The sequence below is a fragment of the Rattus norvegicus genome, chromosome 4, assembly GCF_021556685.1.
Source record: "Rattus norvegicus strain SHRSP/BbbUtx chromosome 4, alternate assembly SHRSP_T2T, whole genome shotgun sequence".
Taxonomy (NCBI): Eukaryota; Metazoa; Chordata; class Mammalia; order Rodentia; family Muridae; genus Rattus; species Rattus norvegicus.
This window is the reverse complement of record NC_141537.1, coordinates 151102196-151122195: the sequence shown is the minus strand read 5'-3', so window position 1 is coordinate 151122195 and position 20000 is coordinate 151102196. Positions and strand designations below refer to the sequence as shown.

At 40.4% G+C, this 20000-nt stretch overlaps 1 protein-coding gene across 10 annotated transcripts in view; it reads left to right on the top strand.

Annotated features, from left to right (window-relative positions):
• Positions 1-20000, top strand: part of Tmcc1 (transmembrane and coiled-coil domain family 1) — a 174982-nt gene that overhangs the window by 133314 nt on the left and 21668 nt on the right. For 8 of the 10 annotated variants that reach the window (XM_087657608.1, XM_087657610.1, XM_087657609.1 and 5 more), the window contains 1 exon segment: positions 10291-11225. In XM_087657608.1, the coding sequence (XP_087513734.1) occupies positions 10291-11225 (935 nt within the window). 10 annotated transcript variants of the gene reach the window in all.

Here is a 20000-nt window from a genome sequence, read left to right as displayed (position 1 = left end):
TTAGTTTTCTTTTTTTTTTTTCTTTTCTTTTTTTTTTTTTTTTTTTTTCGGTGCTGGGGACCGAACCCAGGGCCTTGCGCTTGCTAGGCAAGTGCTCTACCACTGAGCTAAATCCCCAACCCCTCTTAGTTTTCTTTTTAAGGAAAATAATGGAGGACTAACATGGAACACACTAGAAAGTTACTGGTGACCTCATAAGATAAAATCCACAGCAGTGCCTGAGAGGAAGTATAGCCTGACTCCAAGTATTCATTCAGCAGATATTAGAGACAGGGAATCAAGTTATAAAGAGACAGAAAATCTACCCTTGGAATAGTCACAAACCAGTTGTGTACAAGGTAAATTTGGGGCAAGGAAGACTATTTGGATAAGTCCACATGGGAGAGAACTTGAATTAGTTGACACATTGTTTATAATAGTTAGCACAACCTGGAAGTTGCTTAGTATTTAAGAGAGGCAAAGGAAGAGGAGTGGGGGGGGGGGAGTGTTATAACATCTTCTTGAAGGAAAGGAGAACAGGATATGTTTATAGGCTCCAGATTTTGATCTTTCAGAGCAGAGGCTATCCTTGTTGAGAGCTAAGTGGCTCTCAAGCTAGAGACAGAATCAGGAATTCAGCAGGGAGTCCTTGAGTACTCACTCAGTGCAGTACACAGTTACTGTTCTTTACAGAAACAGAAGTAATCATAGAATGTGGAAGGCTAACACGGAGGAATGCCACAAATGTAAGACCAGTCTGGATTACCATAAGTAAACAAAATGCCGAATCCTAACCTCTGTGAACTGTACATTTTATATTCTGATGATAGAAAAAACTCATAGAAGTATAAAAATTCCTGATATGCAAGGGTGAAATGTATACATAGAGAACCAAAGTCAAGGACTGTAACAGTGGTTCGGTTGCTGGAGCACCTACTGCCTTCCCAAAGGACGGTACTTGAGTTCCCAGCGCCTGCCTGCATATCTAGCTCCAGAGGATCTGACACCTTCCGCCTCTTCAGATCCCATATCACATATCACATACACACAATGAAAATAAATTTTTTAAAAAATGAAAAATGAGGTCAGGATAGAGAAGAACAAGTATATGGTAGAAATGAAGGCTGTAGTTTCCATGGAGTCTTCACCATAGTGGTTGCTATTCAGGCATAGGGAAGCAAAGCCTTGAAGCAAGAATCTGATGGAAACTTTTTTTTTAAAGATAAAGTCTTACTCTAGTTCTGGCTAGCCTGTAATTCTCTGTATAGACTAGACTTCCCTTGAACTTGCAGTGACCCTCTTGTGTCTGCCTCCCTAGTGTTAGGATTGCAGGTTGACATCAAGTCAGATTACAAATCCTACTCAACTGTAGAGCATCCATCAAAGGACCTAGGACTGCTGCTTCTAGCTCTTTACACAGGACTGATTTCCTGCTGACAAAAATCTCAGCTATCACCAGTGCTTACCAGGTTTACTTCAAGGCCACACTTAGCCTTAGGGAGCTATAACTGCCTGGCCAGAAGATTTATTCTTCTGTTAAGAAAACTTTACAGTATTTTTCACCCCACCCTCAATGTATAGGGCCTAAACTAGGTATTGTAAATAGCACAAAAATTTTAAAGAAAAAAAAAACTACAATCCCAGTAATGATTGTACAGCAAATAAGACTACATCAGGGAGGGTGGCTCAGGAAACCCTTGCCACTAAACCTGACAACTGAACCTTAAGTTCAGTTCCCAGGATGTTCATGGAAAGAGAGAGTCAACTCTCAAAAGCTGTCCCTTGACCTCCACACATATACCATGCTATCTTTACCCCCCCCCCCAAAAAAAAGTTTAAAATTTTTAAAAATATGTTGGCTTTATGGGGGATCTATTTTTAATAGACATTTCCTCCAGGATGAGAAGGAAATTAAGAGACCATCTGCTTAAGAAAACTTGTTTGACAGGACTAGAAAGATGGATCAGTGGTTAAGAGCCCATACTGCTCCTGAAAGAATGGGAGTTCAGTCCCCAGCACTCAGCAGTGGATCACAACCACCTGCAACTCCAGCTGCAGAGGGTCCATACCTGACCTTCCTTCATGGGTACCTGGATGCATATGTGCATATAGACACACACATATACAAACATAATTTTTTTTAATTTTAAAAGAAAAATTATTTCAGATAGGCATGGTGGGCACCTGTAATTCCATTTCACAGGTAGAAATATGAAGCTAGTGTAGCCTCAAATAAGAAGCTAGTGTAGTCTACAAAGTGTAGAGTTCTAGCTCACTAAAGAATACATAATGACTGTATCTTAAAAAGAGAAAGAGGGAAAGAAAATGAAGGAAGGGAGGTCTATTTGATAGATGAGTAACAGACTTAAAGAGAAATATCCCTCTTCAACAACAAATAGAAAAAGTAACATGTATTGAAGAAACACAGAAGTGAACTGTTCAACCCCATGTGGGTGTCATCCAAGGATCAGTTTAGAGACTTGATGCCTGCATGCTAAGAATATTACAGAAGGAAGTGTGACTCAGTTGGGAGTAGTTGTTTAGTTGTTATGGGTTTGAATACCAATGCAGGGGGAGTATAGGAAATATTGTTCAACTGTCAGAACAAATGGAAATCACCTATCTACTTCAGAGTGAAGTGCTCATACCTAAAGTTAGAGGTACACAGGAGAGAGCAATCTGGCCAGTTGTAATTATGCTGTTACAACTATAAGAATGTTTAAGTGGGTGGAAAACATGATCCTGATGAGCTATGCCTTCTATACAAGTGCTAGTAGACTTCTGGTTTTTTGTTCTTGATAGGCATGAAGCGTGAGAGTTATTGGTCAAATCCAGCCTCAAAGAACTGATACTAAATTGAAAACGCCCTGACTCCTAAGTCAGGAACGTGTGCTCTGTGATGCCCTGCCTCAGTGCAGGCAGAAAAACACAAGCCCACATGACCAACCAGAATAGCTTGAGTTTACTGATTACTAATTATGGAACACATTCCTTTGTGGTTCTTAAATTAAGGCCAAGATTGTGAGTCTCTGAAGATTATAATTTGCAAATTTGGCCTGGCATGATAGCCAGGATACCTGTATTTGTACCCACTGAAGAGACTGAAAAGAAGCTGAGCTACATAGTGACCCCAGAATACTCTAGAACAAAGTAAGACCTTGTCTTAAAATCGCAAACAAAAATGCAGATTTGATTTTGGAGTCAATATACTGAAAGTCAAATATTCCGCCTTAATCCCTACCACCATTACCTCATGAATCTATAAATTAAACCAATATTCAAATTCTGGTTCAAAAGCGAAGCTGTCTCTATTTCAGGCATAAAGTGTTGGCAGAACTGTGAAACTTGGTCTTCAGGTGTTCAGCATCAGCTCTGACAGGCAGCAGCACAATCTGTCCTATAAAAGCTTGCCCTGGAAAAGAGCTATTTTCAGAAGACACGTGCTCCTAAGAAAGCTGTGTATGTCAGATGAATTGCAAAGACTTCCCCACTTCCATCTGTTTTGTCTTATTCTTCATTCCTGAGAACATGATGTGTGTTGTTTAATGTGTAGAATATGAGATTTCCACAAAGAGATAATATTCCGTAAACCAGAACTTGGCACTGAAGACAGTGATGTGAGGCCAGGAAGGGGGTGATGATAATCTTGCCTAATCTGCTGGCCAGGTAAGGTGGTAGGAAAAAGTTCCCTTCTTGCTTCTCTTGTTTTCCATAGGCAGAGATGTAGTAGTTGGTATATTCATCTCAGTTGGCTTTTCTTGAATCATAAAACATTTCATTCTGTAGAATAAGCATTCCAATAAGTCAAGCACAGGAAGACTAGCTTATAAAGACAGAAAAGGAACTAGCAAGATGGTTCAGCTGGTAAAGATGTTTGCTACTAAACTTCCAATTTAATTTCAAGCCCCAAAACCCACATGTAAAAGAAAGAATTCCCTCCTACAAGCTTTTCTCTGATCTCCACACATGGTTCACACATACCTACATTCTCAGAGAGAGACAGACAGACAGACAGATGACTACACAGACAGAACTTGAATAAGAAGTAGTAAGGCAGGCACTGGTGATACATTTAATCACAGTGCTCAGAAGACAGAGGCAGGTGACCTGACTTTAAGGCCAGCCTGGTCTACAGGACAGTCAGGGCTACACTGAGGGATCCTTAAAACACACACACACACACACACACACACACACACACACACACACACATCAACAAAATAAGTAGTAAATAATGTAATTTATAAATTAAACTTAGAGCATTTAACTATCTTTGCATAGGTCCTGAATATGGTTCCCAGCATCCACATCAGGCAATTCAACAATCACTTGTAACTCTAGCTCCAGAGGATCTGACACCCTCTTCTGGACTCCACAGGCAGCTGCACACACACATATGCATACCCACACATATATACACATTTTCCAGGGGTGGGGGGAGAAAATATATATAAATCCTGAAAGACAGAAAAAGCTAAAGAAAGCAAAAACAAAAACAAAAAGACTAATTGAGGAGGAAGGGAATGTGTCGAGGTAGATTCTTACCATGTAGCCCTAGCTGATCTAGAACTGGCTACATAGACTAGGCTATCCTTGAACTTTCAACAGTCCTCCTACCTCAGCCTTCTGAGTACTGAGATTGTAGATGTGTATAACCCTACCCAACTTGATTAGACCCTCTCAAAGTTATTTTCTTGCAAGGATCAAGAACACAAAACAGTAAAACACACACACACACACACACACACACACACACACACACACACACACACACCCTCCTATCTTTGCCTCTACCAGTACTGGGGTTAAAGTTATTCATGCAATCGCTTTTTACGTGGGTGCCGGAGTCTAAGCTTTTCATGCTTATGCAACAAGAGCTCCTAGGCCCTGTGTACAATAACCCCACCTCCCCAGCCACATGTTACCTTTTTGTTAAAAACACTGAAACACAGGTAACTTTATTAGCCAATTAAAACTGGCCTGTTTGGGAATTTGACTATCACATAATTGTGATGAAAGATAAGGTAATAACCTGGGTTTTGTTTGGTGATCGGACCTTTACTATAAAAATTATAACATTTGCCAAGCATGAGAGCTGTCTTAGTTTTCATCACTGTGAAGAGACCCCATGACCAAGGCAACTCTTAAAAAGGGAAAAATTAATTGGGGCTGGCTTACAATGGTGGGAAGCATGGTAGTGTACAGATAGATTTGTGCTAGAAGAACCAAGAGTTCTATATCTTGATCAAGGCAACCAGGAGGAGGCAGTCTTCTGAGGCAGCCAGAAAGAGGGTTACTTCTACCCTGGACAGAGCTTGAACACAGGACCTCAAAGCCTACCCCCACAGTGACACACTTCCTCAACAAGGCCACACCTCCTAATAGTGCCACTTCCCATAAGCCAAGCACATTCAAACCATTATAATGGCACAGCACTTATTAGGCAGAGGCATGTGGCTCTCTGTGAGTTCCAGGCCAAACAAGTCTGCATAATAGGGTAAGAAACAAAAGATGTGACATTTTTAACCTGATCTTGTTGGGATCTAGTCTAGGAGCTAAGTCCAAAACAATAATCATCTGTCATTTTTGCTTTGCTTTATACTGTATGTGTCAAGCATAATCTAACACTCCCCTAGTGTGTGCTCTTGTTGGGCATAAGCCCCAGGACCTCTCTTTCTTTCTTTTTTTTTTTTTTAAGATTTATTCATTTATTATCTATAAGTACACTGTAGCTGTCTTCAGATACACCAGAAGAGGGCATCGGATCTCTTTACAGATGGTTGTGAGCCACCATGTGGTTGCTGGGAATTGAACTCAGGACCTCTGGAAGAGCAGTCGGGTGCTCTTAACCGCTGAGCCATCTCTCCAGCCCCAGGAACTTTCTTGGATCAAGTAATACTCTTAGTACTTGCTGTATGTACCCAGTTCCCAATTTAATACATTCAACATCTTTTAAGATCAGTCTTAGGGGAAAAAAACTGAGTGAAAAACTTAAGCTCCAAAAGAACTTCATGGGCAGCCTAGAGATTTGGAAAGCTAGTGATTTGGTCACAGTGAACTCAAACCATAGTTCTTTGTGCCATGTTCTGGAATATTGCTGTGCACTATTGTGTCCTCCTGTCTCTGTCTTTTTCTCGTGTGTGTGTGTGTGTGTGTGTGTGTGTGTGTGTGTGTGTGTGTGTGTATGGTATGTGGTGTGTTTATGGTGTGTCTGTCCTAGGGTTTCCAAAAAATTTTGCCTTGTAGCCCAGGCTGGCTTCCAGCTTCTAATGGTACATTGGTCCACTTAAAAACAGTCCTTAATATATTTGCAAATGAAAACTATAAGCAGTTAAATGCTTTGTCAGATACTATACTTTAAATGACTTCCCTCTGTCCCTCATGAATCTTTTCACACTTTCTTTTAGTTATTTTTCTGGTCAGTTAACTCCTGCCAGTTGGTAATTTTAGTCTGCTTTCTTAATAGAGAGAAACAAATACAGAGAGCAGTGTGACCTGTAGCTGCTGAAAAGGAACCAATTTGCAATAACAACTCAGAGCAGCAGAGAAAAATACAGCAGGTGGTTATCTATCTCTGCCTCTTCCTGCCTGCTGACATCTGGCTGGGAGAGATGCTTTCCTGACATTGTTTATAAATTGGTAATAATGTGTTTTGACCTTATTGTGTGGATTGGAAGGTTATTTGGCCTTGGGCTAAGCCACAAGGCCAACTTTGATCTGGATTCTATGTAACTTGCTTAGAAGTATGATCTGGAATCTATGAATGATGGGATCTTTAATAAGAACGACTCACATCAGTAATGGCCAGCACCAAAAGTCTGCTCTGCCAGGAGCCGCTATAGCAGTTTCACGCTCACGACTTACCTTGTCCTTAAAACAGCCTCCTGACTGCGTCAGTTCTTCTCTTTAGGAACAGCTTAGGCCTCAGGCTGTGCTTCAGCCTTTGTCTTGCTCTTTCGTGTTTACACCTTTCAGGGAATTCCGGAGCAATCCCACTACTCAGGAAGTTAAGGCAGGAGGAACATGAGTTTGAGGCCAGTTTAGAGGTAATTCTGTCAAAATACTGTAGAGAAAAGGAGAAAGTCTTGGGCTGGTTATGTGGCTTAGTGGTTGAGTGAGTGACACGGGCTTTGAGCTCTGCTTCCCCTTGGGTAGGGGTATTTTTTAATATCACCTTTGAAGACTCTGCTTGCGTTACACATTTAGAACCGAGTTGCCTGGAATGAGCTAGGGATCCAGTTCTGTATGTTACCTCTATCCAACAGCAAAGGAACTGTTTTTTAATTGATAGATTCATTTCTCAGATCCAGGTACAGACTTCCCCTTTAGAACCTGGTTCTTGCTCCATTTCTGAATTTCTCCCCTTTTAAAATTGTTACCATTCCAAATTAGGAAGTTTTACTGAAAATTGCAGTGACTTTTAGTTTCTAGTGTCAGCTGTCCTCTTACAGGTGTGTTGATATCTATGTGGGAACTCTTCATGGGAAGACACACTGACCCTGGGTAGGACAGATATTAAAGAGAATCTGTTTTATTTAGCTATTTTATAGAGAAACAGAATTCTAACCAAATGTGACCATTTATAAACATTCGTATAATTAAGATTATTGATTTCTTTTTAAATTTCTTTTTAATTCTTTTGGACCTTGATTCTTTTCTCTTAACAGTTTTTATTTTATGTATAGGACTGTTTTACCTTTGTGTTTGTGTAGCACATGCTTGTCCAATACTCTTGTAATAACAGATGATTATATGACATTATGTAAATGCTAGGGACTGAACTGAGGTCTGCAGCTAGTGCTCTAACTGTTGAGCCATCCCTCCAGCCTTCTGTAACAGTGTATTCATTAGTATGGTCGATTTCTTTTGTTGTTGTTGTTATTGTTATTGTTACATTCCTGGGAGGGGAGATTAGAACAACTTTATGGGGTTAGTTCTCTCTTTCTACCATGTGAATTCTAGGACTAGAAGTCAGGTTCTACAGTATGTGCCATTACCCACTGAGCTATCTCCCTAGTTCCTGGTATGGCTAGTTTGATTTCACAGATTCATAAACTCATAGGGAAAGCTTGGATGAAAATTCTTCATATCTCTGTCCCATATAGTCTATGGCAGATTTTGAGCTTAATTATTGGACATAGATAAACAGAATGTTAATGTGCATTTTAGTTATAAGATGCTAAATCTTGCGCTAGAGAGATGGCTCAGTGGTTCAGAGCACTGACTGCTCTTCCAGAGGTCCTGAGTTCTGTTCCCAGCACCCACATGATGGCTCACAACCATCTGTAATGGGATCTGATGCCCTCTTCTGGTGTGTCTGAAGAGAGTGACAGTGTACTCCTTCCTGTGCATAAAATAAGTAAATAATTCTTTAAAAAAAACAAAAAACAAAAAACAACAACATTCCTCCATAGTCTCTGCTTCAGCTCCTGCCTTGGCCTCCCTTGATGAGGGACTGTAACTAGTAAGGTTAGATAAACACTTAAATAAAAAAAAAAGTCATAATAAATAAGTCTTTTAAAAAAAAAAGTCTAAATCTCATTCAGAAGGAAAATCCAGTAATGGGTAAAACACACACACACACACACACACACACACACACACATATAACAACAACAAAAGAAAGAAATTGGTCATGCTGGTGAAAGTAGAAAAGGCTTTTGGCTCAACAGAGTGATGGCTCAACAGTTAGAACACTAGCTGTAGACCTGAGTTCAGTTCCAGTACAGCAAGGGGTTTTCAGAACTCTTATTGCAGCTCTTGATACCTTGTTCATCTGAGATTCTGGCTGCCTCTCCCTTCTGCAGTCTCTAGCCACTGTGCTCCTCAAAGGTGAATCAGTATGGGGAAGTAATGCAAAAGGCACTATACTGTCAAGGGTGTCTGTCTCTTTCTGTGCTGGGGCTGGAAGGCAGGGCTCTTCCACTAATCTGCTTTCCTAGGCCCAACCTTTAGTTTCATTGAAATAGGAAGAAAAGAATACTGTTGGTTTTTTTGCCCCCATCCCCACCCCAGTTTTAGGCATCACACCCAGAGCTTCATGTACTAGGCAAATACTTCATACCCCTAGCCAATATGATTGAACTACATATATTTATAAAAGCTCATAGGTCAATGTAAATCCTGCTGGGATGATAAAATTAGGCTCTGTATATTTAAGATGAGAGAGGGTACTTTGAGACAACAGGTTAACTATTGGCATTTCTTGGGGTTGGGGATTTAGCTCAGTGGTAGAGCGCTTGCCTAGGAAGCTCAAGGCCCTGGATTCGGTCCCCAGCTCCGAAAAAAAAAAGAGCCAAAAAAAATTGGCATTTCTTGGGTAAGATAATGAACATGTAAGGGTTAGCCTCTGTACAGGTCTTACTAATACATTGCCATAGGACAGAGTATGGAATTGAACCAAGAAAACAGTCTGATCTTAGTCTATAGATGGCCAAGTTGCAACATGACCCTTGAACTGGGTATTTTTTATTGCCCTAAGATAGCTGTTTTATATTACTACTTATATCTGCTACTACTCTACAGAGAAGTTAATAAACTCTTCCTTGGGTCTTGCTCTAAATGACCAGCATTTAAGAGTTTAAGCTTTTGAGTCTGAGCAGTTATCCTTTCTTCCATTCCTTATAGTGACATCCATCCATATGAAAGAATAGTGTGTGAGCTTTGTAGTTCCTTTCCTAAGGCAAACCTTTTATTGGATAAAACACAAAAAGATCTGACCTTAGCTTCTCATTTGTTTAATTACTTAACCTCTCACTGTCCCTGTCTATTCTCACTGTCTTTCTGGGTGCACCAAAGTTATTTTAATTCAGCAGCATTCAGCTGCGTATCCTCTGCCTGTCTTCCACTGCAACAAAGTGTCCCAAAAATAGAGAATGATCTCATTACTCTGGGTGTGACTTATGCAAACAAGCACTGTGATAACAATTGGATGCTTATATCTCCATGTCAACATACCCATTCTTGCTAGCCTTCTCAAGAGACCAGCTTGTGAGTGGCTCAGGATGATGTGTCTGAGCACCAGCATTGTTTTCATAGTACTACACTGAAAACTGACCTGCCGCCTTACAGAGATCTGCTTCTGCGCAGAAGGATGCATGAGAATGAGAATTAATCCGTGCTCTCAACCAACAAACGGAGCTTTGTTATTTTAAGAAATACTATATGAATACTATATAACCAAGAGGGCAGTGGGGCTTTTATAGGACATGGGGATGTGCTGAGAGTTCAACATAGACATATTTTCAGCACATTTTAGCACATTGATTCTAGGCTGCTTCTAATATCCACCTCTTGCTTTTAAAATATTAGATCGAGCGTTTGGAAGTAAGCAGCCTCGCCCAGACTTCCAGTGCCGTGGCCTCCAGCACCGATGGCAGCATCCACACAGAGTCTGTGGATGGAATACCAGATCCTCAGCGCACAAAAGCTGCCATTGCACACCTGCAGCAGAAGATCCTAAAGCTCACAGAACAGATCAAAATTGCACAGACAGCCCGAGACGACAACGTTGCTGAATACTTGAAGCTTGCCAACAGTGCAGACAAGCAGCAGGCTGCTCGCATCAAACAGGTGTTTGAGAAGAAAAACCAGAAATCTGCACAGACTATTCTCCAGCTGCAAAAGAAGCTTGAGCATTACCACCGAAAGCTCCGTGAGGTGGAACAGAATGGGATCCCCCGGCAGCCTAAGGATGTCTTCAGGGACATGCACCAGGGTCTGAAGGATGTGGGTGCAAAGGTGACTGGCTTCAGTGAAGGTGTAGTGGACAGTGTCAAAGGTGGATTTTCCAGCTTCTCCCAGGCTACCCATTCAGCAGCAGGGGCTGTCGTCTCCAAACCCAGAGAGATTGCCTCACTGATTCGGAACAAATTTGGTAGTGCAGACAATATCCCTAACCTGAAAGACTCATTGGAGGAAGGACAAGTGGATGACGGGGGAAAGGCTTTAGGGGTGATTTCAAACTTTCAGTCAAGTCCAAAATACGGTAGTGAGGAAGATTGTTCTAGTGCCACTTCAGGCTCAGTAGGAGCCAACAGTACCACTGGGGGCATTGCTGTAGGAGCGTCCAGCTCCAAAACAAACACCCTAGACATGCAGAGCTCAGGGTTTGATGCACTGCTGCATGAGGTCCAGGAGATCCGGGAAACCCAGACCAGACTGGAGGAGTCCTTCGAGACCCTCAAGGAGCACTACCAGAGGGACTACTCCTTAATAATGCAGACCTTACAGGAAGAGCGATATAGGTAAGTTATGCAAAATTTAAAGCCTAAATTATTTGTTCCCTTCTCTTTGAATATGAAAAAGTGAATTTAAAAGATGTCTGTCTCTAAAGTGTTCAGATCTGTCTGTGACAGCCACAGGAGATCTTCATTAGTCAGCACAGCAGTTAAACAACTCACTCCTATGATCACACATAGGTGCAACATTTCTTAACTTCTCAGTCTTTAGCACGGAGCTTGGGCTTTCTGAGGTATTTCTTCGGTTCACTGAAATCATGAGACATAGCTAATTGAGGCCTTCACTGAACTGGATTGGATTCAGATCTTAATCCTGAGAACATTGTAAATAGCAAAAATACAACCCAGCCAAAAAGTAGTGGACCTTGTGTGCATTTGGCCTCAAACATACTTATGTGAGCAATTAGTTTAGAAAAATTAGATTAGAAACAAATCCAGACAAATATGTCTGTGACATTTATAAAGAACTGGCCCATTTGTATGAGAGTAGACAGGCATAACATTAAGTCATTCTCCTACAGTTAGAAAGTGTTCAAAGAGCTCAGAGCTTTTCAGTCAGAATCTATACCAAAGTTCATTGTGGGTCTGTAGGAATGGAGCCCAGGGCCTTACCCATGACCTTCCTTCCTATGCTGAGTCTGATTTTCACATTGCATCATAGATTCCAGTTGGACCAATCTTATCAAGTCTCCAAAACCTTTCCCTGTCTTCCTTTCATAGAAATAGTATCCTCCCTAGAGTAATCACTCAGATCCAGATTTGTGGGCCAAAGACTGGCATCACTCAGATCCAAATTTGTGAGCCAAAGACTGGCAGCCTCGCCATGCAGATCAATAAACAATTTTGAGACAAGGTTTCAATAAACAATCTTCTGAGAGCTGCATCTCTGCACAGAAAGCCTTACACAATTTGAGTTTTGGTTTTGTCCCAGTTCCTAAGTAGAAGGGATGTCCAGTACTTTACTAAGACATCAGACTTTGGAACAACGGAAGTCTCTTTTACCTCTTGAAAAGTAAAAGTGATATTTTAAAACTTTACTTTTATGGAGTAACCTCAGTGTCTGAAATAAATTGTTCATGTTTATCATTTAGCTCTAAAGATAACAACAGCAATCTTGCTTCAGATGGTAAAAAAAAAAAATGCTAAACAGCCATCCAATATGCCTCCTGTTGTTAGTCTTCAATTCTCATTGACACTTGGAAAGGCAGGCTCTGCGGCTCAGTTGGTAGAGTGCTTCCCTAACATGAATGGCGGATCAAGTGGTCATCCTGTGTATCTGTAATTCAGCACTGGTCAGGTGTAGGCAAGATCAAAAGCACTTACTTCTCCTCAGAGCACCCAAGTTCAATTCCCAGTACCCACATCATGTGACTAACAGCTACCTATATCTCCAGCTCCAGGGGTTAGCCATCTTTTGGCTCCCATTGACTGAAATGAACAAACATGTGGCAGACACACACTTAACATAAAACTATAAATAAAATGTGTTTGCTTGTTTGTTTTTCTTTTGTTTTGGGAGGTTTTGGTTTGTTTTTCTTTTGTTTTCGGGGGTTTGGGAGGTGTTTGGTTTTTTGTTTTTGTTTTTGAGACAAGGTTTCTCTGTGTAGCCCTCCTTGTCCGAGAACTCACTCTGTAAACCATGCTGGCCTTGAACTCAGAGATCTGCCTTTTTTTTTTTTTTTTTTTTTTTTTTTTTAAGATTTATTTATTTATTATATATAAGTACACTGTAGCTGTCTTCAGATACACCAGAAGAGGGCATCAGATCTCTTTACAGATGGTTGTGAGCCACCATGTGGTTGCTGGGAATTGAACTCATGACCTCTGGAAGAGCAGTCGGGCGCTCTTAACCGCTGAGCCATCTCTCCAGCCCCAGAGATCTGCCTTGTAAGTGCTGGGACTAAAGGCATACGCCATCACCACCCACAACCCTCTTTTTTTTTTTTTTTTTTTTTTTAAATCAAGTTCATCCATAGGAAATTTGGTGACAGCCTGGACCACATGAGACCTGATCTTAAAAAATAAAAATAATATAAATTTTTTAAAAGAGGGTAGATAGTAGCAGAGTGCTTACCTGACCACCAAAAAGGAGGTGGGAGTACTGCTGGTAAGGTGGTCCAGCAGGTAAAAGCACTAGCTGCCAAGGCCTAAGTTCAGCTCACATAAACTGTTATTAGCACCTTTGCATACGTGCACCCACACATATACATACTAAATAAAATGTAGTGGATTTTGTTTTTTTTTTATAAAGAAAAAGACAACAGTGAAAAAGGAATAAGCTTAAAAAAGGAAAAAACTTATATATATTACTATTTTCATCAGTGTTTTCTATATTTAATATCCTGAGAAAATAGTGTTCAAGTGGACTGATTAATATTAACACACTTGGTCCTTTTTTACCATATTAAACCAAAATTCTAATACCATTTCTTTCTAGCTGTGAAAACCAGACTAACATCTGTGTCATACCTATGTCATACTTAGTGTCATCTGTGCCTACTTATATCATAAGAGTAGCGAAGGCCCTGCACAAAATTAGTGCAACACTGAAATGAAATAGTGTGTGAGGCTTGCAGGCCAGTGCTGGTCCCGAAATGCTGCAGTCATGTCAGCCCCAGCCCCACCTTCCAGAAGACCCCTGTCCATTATTTAAAACATTAAATTAACATTCCTGTCATTAAATTCCTCTAAGACTTAAAATTTATTTAGAGTTATTTTCTTCAAGTTAGATATTGACTACTGTGAGAAAAAGAGAGCAGGAAAATAATCTGGAAAAGTCTGCCTTCATTTGTCTATTAGATTAAATCCAAAACAGATCTTTTATCTCCTCTCACTGCTTTAGAACTGTGTCTCGGCCCCTCATGCACATGAGTAATACTCTCCCTTTGTTGTACTTTGGGGTCCCTGGAGTAGCCAGGTTTCAAGAAATAGAGAGTAGAGGAACCTAAACCCTGCTGGATGTGTAGTCTCACTCTGCCCTCCTCTGCATTTTGCTTGTAACAGAATTTTGAAGGCTACATTTGAAAAAGCCCCAATATGTGACTCCATTTATATTTTTACACACACACATACACATACACACACATGCACGCGCGCACACATCACTCACACAAACAATTGCCTGAAAACAATAGTAAAAAGATTGGCCATCATTGCCAAATTGGCCGTCATACAGCAAATACATTTGTCTAATATTGTTGACCTTTCAACAGTTTCACAGAAGTGACACTCACAAATGAAAACCTGTTTTAGACACCAAAACTTTGCACATTTTAAGCATTTTTGGAGATGTTCTCTAGTAGCTCTTGACAAAATAACCTAACTAAATGATAATAGCTGAAAACAGAAGCATTCCAGCTAGGAGTGCTCTGGGCTAGCGGGGCTTATGTGGTTATACATGTCTACAGAAAATGCTGATAGCTTTCTTTGGTGTGTTTGTGTTCTAACTTGTCTTCTTTACATAGTTTCTCTCCATTCCCTACCTGTTTCGTGCTACATTATTACTGAGCTTCCTGCAGCAGTCTCTCTAATTTGTTTCCACCCCCTTAACATCTTGCCCATGCTAGATAAGTAATCTCACTATGCTACACCCCAGCCCATATCGTTATTTCTACTTTGTTGCAAGCTTGGATTTCCTACAAAGAAAGTAGGTGATGGGTGAACTACATGACCAAGAATTAGCTCGGACATGGCCGCTACATGTCTTTTGTGTTTCTGTGCTTTATACTGCCAGCTTTGGGGGGTGGGAGGGTGATGTTGTTGTTGTTTTGTGGTTGTGCTTGTTGCTGTTGCTGTTGTCGTGGTAACAGTAGAAGAGTTAAAACTACCATTTTCAGAATTTGCTGAGCTGCTGTGGTGCACATTCACTAACCCTCCTAAGCAATGTGCAGGTGGGCTGTGCTATCCCATTTTACAGTCAACAAAATTAAGATCCAGTGTGGGAAGGTTTTTTTGTTTGATGAGTTGGCTGGCTGGCTGGCTTTTCAAAACAGTTTCTTTATATAGCTCTAGCTGTCTTTTTTTTTTCCATCTTTATTAAACTGGGTATGGCTTATTTACATTTCAAACGTTATTCCCTTTCCCGGTTTCCAGGCCAACCAACCCCTAACCCCTCCTCCTCCCCTTCTATATGGGTGTTCCCCTCCCCAGCCTCCCTCCATTGCCGCCCTCCCCCCAACAATCCTGTTCACTGGGGGGTCCAGCCTTGGCAGGACCAAGGGCTTCCCCTTCCACTGGTGCTCTTACTAGGATATTCATTGCTACCTATGAGGTTGGAGCCCAGGGTCAGTCCATGTATAGTCTTTGGGTAGTGGCTCAGTCCCTGGAAGCTCTGGTTGCTTGGCATTGTTGTTCATATGGGGTCTCAGCTCTTCCAGTCCTTTCTCTGATTCCTTCAATGGCACTCAGTTCCCACACTCAGTTCAGTGGTTTGCTGCTGGCATTCACCTATGTATTTGCCATATTCTGGCTGTGTCTCTCAGGAGAGATCTACACCCAGTTCCTGTCAGCCTGCACTTCTTTGCTTCATCCATCTTACCTAGTTTGGTGGCTGTATATGTATGGACCACATGTGGGGCAGGCTGTGAATGGACGTTCCTTCAGCTTCTGTTCTAAACGTTGTCTCCCTATCCCCTCCCAAAGTATTCTTGTTTCCCTTTTAAAGTAGGAGTGAAGCATTCCCATTTTGATCATCCTTCTTGAGTTTCATGTATTCTGTGCATCAGTGAGTGCATACCATGTGTGTTTTTCTGGGATTGGGTTACCTCACCCAGGATGATATTTTCCAGTTCCATCCATTTGCCTATGAATTTCATAAAGTCATTGTTTTTGATAGCTGAGTAATATTCCATTGTGTAGATGTACCACATTTTCTGTATCCATTCCTCTGTTGAAGGGCATCTGGGTTCTTTTCAGCTACTGGCTATTACAAATAAGGCTGCTATGAACATAGTGGACACATAGCATGTGTCTTTGTTATATGTTAGAGCATCTTTTGGGTATATGCCCAAGAGAGGTATAGCTGGGTCCTCGGGTAACACAATGTCCAATTTTCTGAGGAACCTCCAGACTGATTTCCAGAATGGTTGTACCAGTCTGCAATCCCACCAACAATGGAGGAGTGTTCCTCTTTCTCCTCATCCTCACCAGCATCTGATCTCGCCGGAGTTTTTTATCTTAGCCATTCTGACTGGTGTGATGTGGAATCTTGAGGTTGTTTTGATTTGCATTTCCCTTATGACTAAAGATTTTGAACATTTCTTTAGGTGTTTCTCAGCCATTCATCATTCCTCAGCTGTGAATTCTGTTTAGCTCTGAACCCCATTTTTTAATAGGGTTAGTTGTCTCCCTGCAGTCTAACTTCGTGATTTCATTGTATATTTAAGATATAAGCCCTCTATCAGTTGTAGGATTGGTAAAGATCTTTTCCCAATCTGTTGGTTTTGTCCTAACGACAGTGTCCTTTGACTTACAGAAGCTTTGTAGTTTTATGAGATCCCATTTGTCGATTCTTGATCTTAGACCATAAGCCATTGGTGTTTTGTTCAGGAAATTTTCCTCAGTGCCCATGTGTTTGAGATGCTTCCCCACTTTTTCTTCTATTAGATTGAGTGTATCTGGTTTGATGTGGAGGTCCTTGATCCACTTGGACTTAAACTTTATACAGGGTGATAAGCATGGATCAATCTGCATTCTTCTACATGCTGACCTCCAGTTGAACCAGCACCATTTGCTGAAAATGCTATCTTTTTTCCATTGGATGGTTTTGGCTCCTTTGTCAAAAATCAAGTGACCATAGGTGTGTGGGTTCATTTCTAGGTCTTCAATTATATTCCCCTGGTCTATCTGCCTGTCTCTGTACCAATACCATACAGTTTTTATCACTATTGCTCTGTAATACTGCTTGAGTTCAGGGATAGTGATTCCCCCCAGAAGTCCTTTTATTGTTGAGGATAGTTTCAGCTATCCTGGGTTTTTTGTTATTCCAGATGAATGTGAAAATTGTTCTGTCTAACTCTATGAAGAATTGGATTGGAATTTTGATGGGCATTGCATTGAATCTGTAAATCTCTTTTGGTAAAATGACCATTTTTACTATATTAATCCTGCCAATCCATGAGCATGGGAGATCTTTCCGTCTTCTGAGATCTTCTTCAATTTCTTTCTTCAGAGGTTTGAAGTTCTTATACAGATCTTTCACTTGCTTGGTTAAAGTCACACCGAGGTATTTTATATTATTTGGGACTATTATGAAGGGTGTCGTTTCCCTAATTTCTTTCTCAGCTTGTTTCTCTTTTGTGTAGAGGAAGGCTACTGACTTATTTAATTTTATACCCAGCCACTTTGCTGAAGGTGTTTATCAGGTGTAGTAGTTATCTGGTGGAACTTTGGGATCACTTAAATATACTCTCATATCATCTGCAAATAGTGATATTTTGACTTCTTCCTTTCCATCCCTTTGATCTCCTTTTGCTGTCTGATTGCTCTGGCTAGGACTTCAAGAACTATATTGAATAAGTAGGGAGAGAGTGGGCAGCCTTGTCTAGTCCCTGATTTTAGTAGAATTGCTTCAAGTTTCTCTCCATTTAGTTTAATGTTAGCAACTGGTTTGCTGTATATGGCTTTTACTATGTTTAGGTATGGGCCTTGAATTCCTGTTCTTTCCAGGACTTTTGTCATAAAGGGGTGTTGAATTTTGTTAAATGCTTTCTCAGCATGTAATGAAATGATCATGTGGTTTTTATCTTTCAGTTTGTTTATATAATGGATCACGTTGATGGTTTTCCGTATATTAAACTATCTCTGCATCCCTGGGATGAAGCCTACTTGATCATGATGGATGATAGTTTTGATGTGTTCTTGGATTTGGTTTGCAGGAATTTTATTGAGTATTTTTGCGTCGATATTCATAAGGGAAATTGGTCTAAAGTTCTCTTTGTTAGGTCTTTGTGTGGTTTCGGTATAAGCGTAATTGTGGCTTCATAGAAGGAATTCTGTAGCACTCCGTCTATTTCAATTTTGTGGAATAGTTTGGATAGTATTGGTTTGACGTCTTCTATGATAGAATTCTGTACTGAACCCATCTGGACCAGGGCTCTTTTTGGTTGGGAGACTTTTAATGACTGCTTCTGTTTCTTTAGGAGTGATGGGGTTGTTTAAATGGTTTATCTGTTCCTGATTTAACTTTGGTAACTGGTAGCTGTCTAGGAAATTTTCCATTTCCCCCAGATTTTCCAGTTTTGTTGAATATAGGCTTTTGTAGTAGAATTTGATGGTTTTTTTAATTTCCTCTGATTCTGTTGTTCTGTCTCCCTTTTCATTTCTGATTTTGTTAATTTGGACACACTGTGTGTCCTCTGGTTAGTCTGGCTAAGGGTTTATCTATCCTGTTGATTTTCTCAAAGAACCAGCTTTTGGTTCTGTTGTTTCTTTGTATAGTCCTTTTTGTTTCTACTTAGTTGATTTCAGCCCTGAGTTTGATTATTTCCTGCCTTCTACTTCTCCTGGGTGTATTTGCTTCTTTTTGTTCTAGAGCTTTTAGGTGTGCTGTCAAGCTGCTGACATACGCTCTCTCCTGTTTTCTTTTTGCAGGTACTCAGAGCTATGAGTTTTCCTCTTAGTACCACTTTCATTGTGTCCCATAAGTTTGGGAATGTTGTATCTTCATTTTCATTAAATTCCAAGAAGTCTTTAATTTTTTCTTTATTTCTTCTTCTTATACATTGAGTATAGCATTGTTCAACTTCCATGTATACGTGGGATTTCTGTCATTATTGTTGTTATGGAAGACCAGTCTTAGTGTGTGGTGGTCTGATAGGATGCATGGGATTATTTCTGTCCTCCTGTATCTGTTGAGGCCTGTTTTGTGACCGATTATATGGTCAGTTTTGGAGGAGGTTCCATGAGGTGCTGAGAAGAAGGTATATCCTTTTGATTTAGGATGGAATGCTCTATAAATATCTGTTAAGTCCATTTGGTTCATAACATGTTAGTCTGTCAATGTCTCTGTTTAATTTCTGTTTCCTTGATCTGTTCATTGATGAGAATGGGGTGTTGAAATCTCCTACTATTATCATGTGAGGTGCAATTTGTGCTTTGAGCTTAGTAAGGTTTCTTTTATGAATGTAGGTGCCCTTGCATTTGGAGCATAGATATGTGGGATTGAGAGTTCATCTTGGTGGATTTTTCCTTTGATGAGTATGAAGCTTCCTTCCTTATCTTTTTTATGACCTTTGGTTGAAAGTCAATTTTACTCGATATTAGAATGGCTACTCCAGCTTGCTTCTTCAGACCATTTGCTTGGAAAGTTGTTTTCCAGCCATTTATTCTGAGGTAGTGTCTGTCTTTGTCTCTGAGGTGTGTTTCCTGCATGTAGCAAAATGCTGGGTCCTTTTTATGTATCTAGTCTGTTAGTCTATGTCTTTTTATTGGGGAACTGAGTCCGTTGATATTGAGAGATATTAAGGAATAGTGTTTGTCGCTTCCTGTTATTTTCATTGTTAGAGGTGGAATTATGTCTGTTTGTCTCTCTTTTGGTTTCATTGCAAGGAAATTCTTGCTTTCTGTACGGTATAGTTTCTCTCCTTGTGTTGGAGTTTTCCATTTATTATGTAGGACTTGATGTAGAAAGATATTGTGTAAATTTGGTTTTGTCATGGAATATCTTGGTCTCTCCATCTATGTTAATTGAGAGTTTTGCTTAATACAGTAACTCTGGCTGGCATTTGTGTTCTCTTAGGGTCTGCATGACATCTGTCCAGGATCTTCTGGCTTTCATAGTCT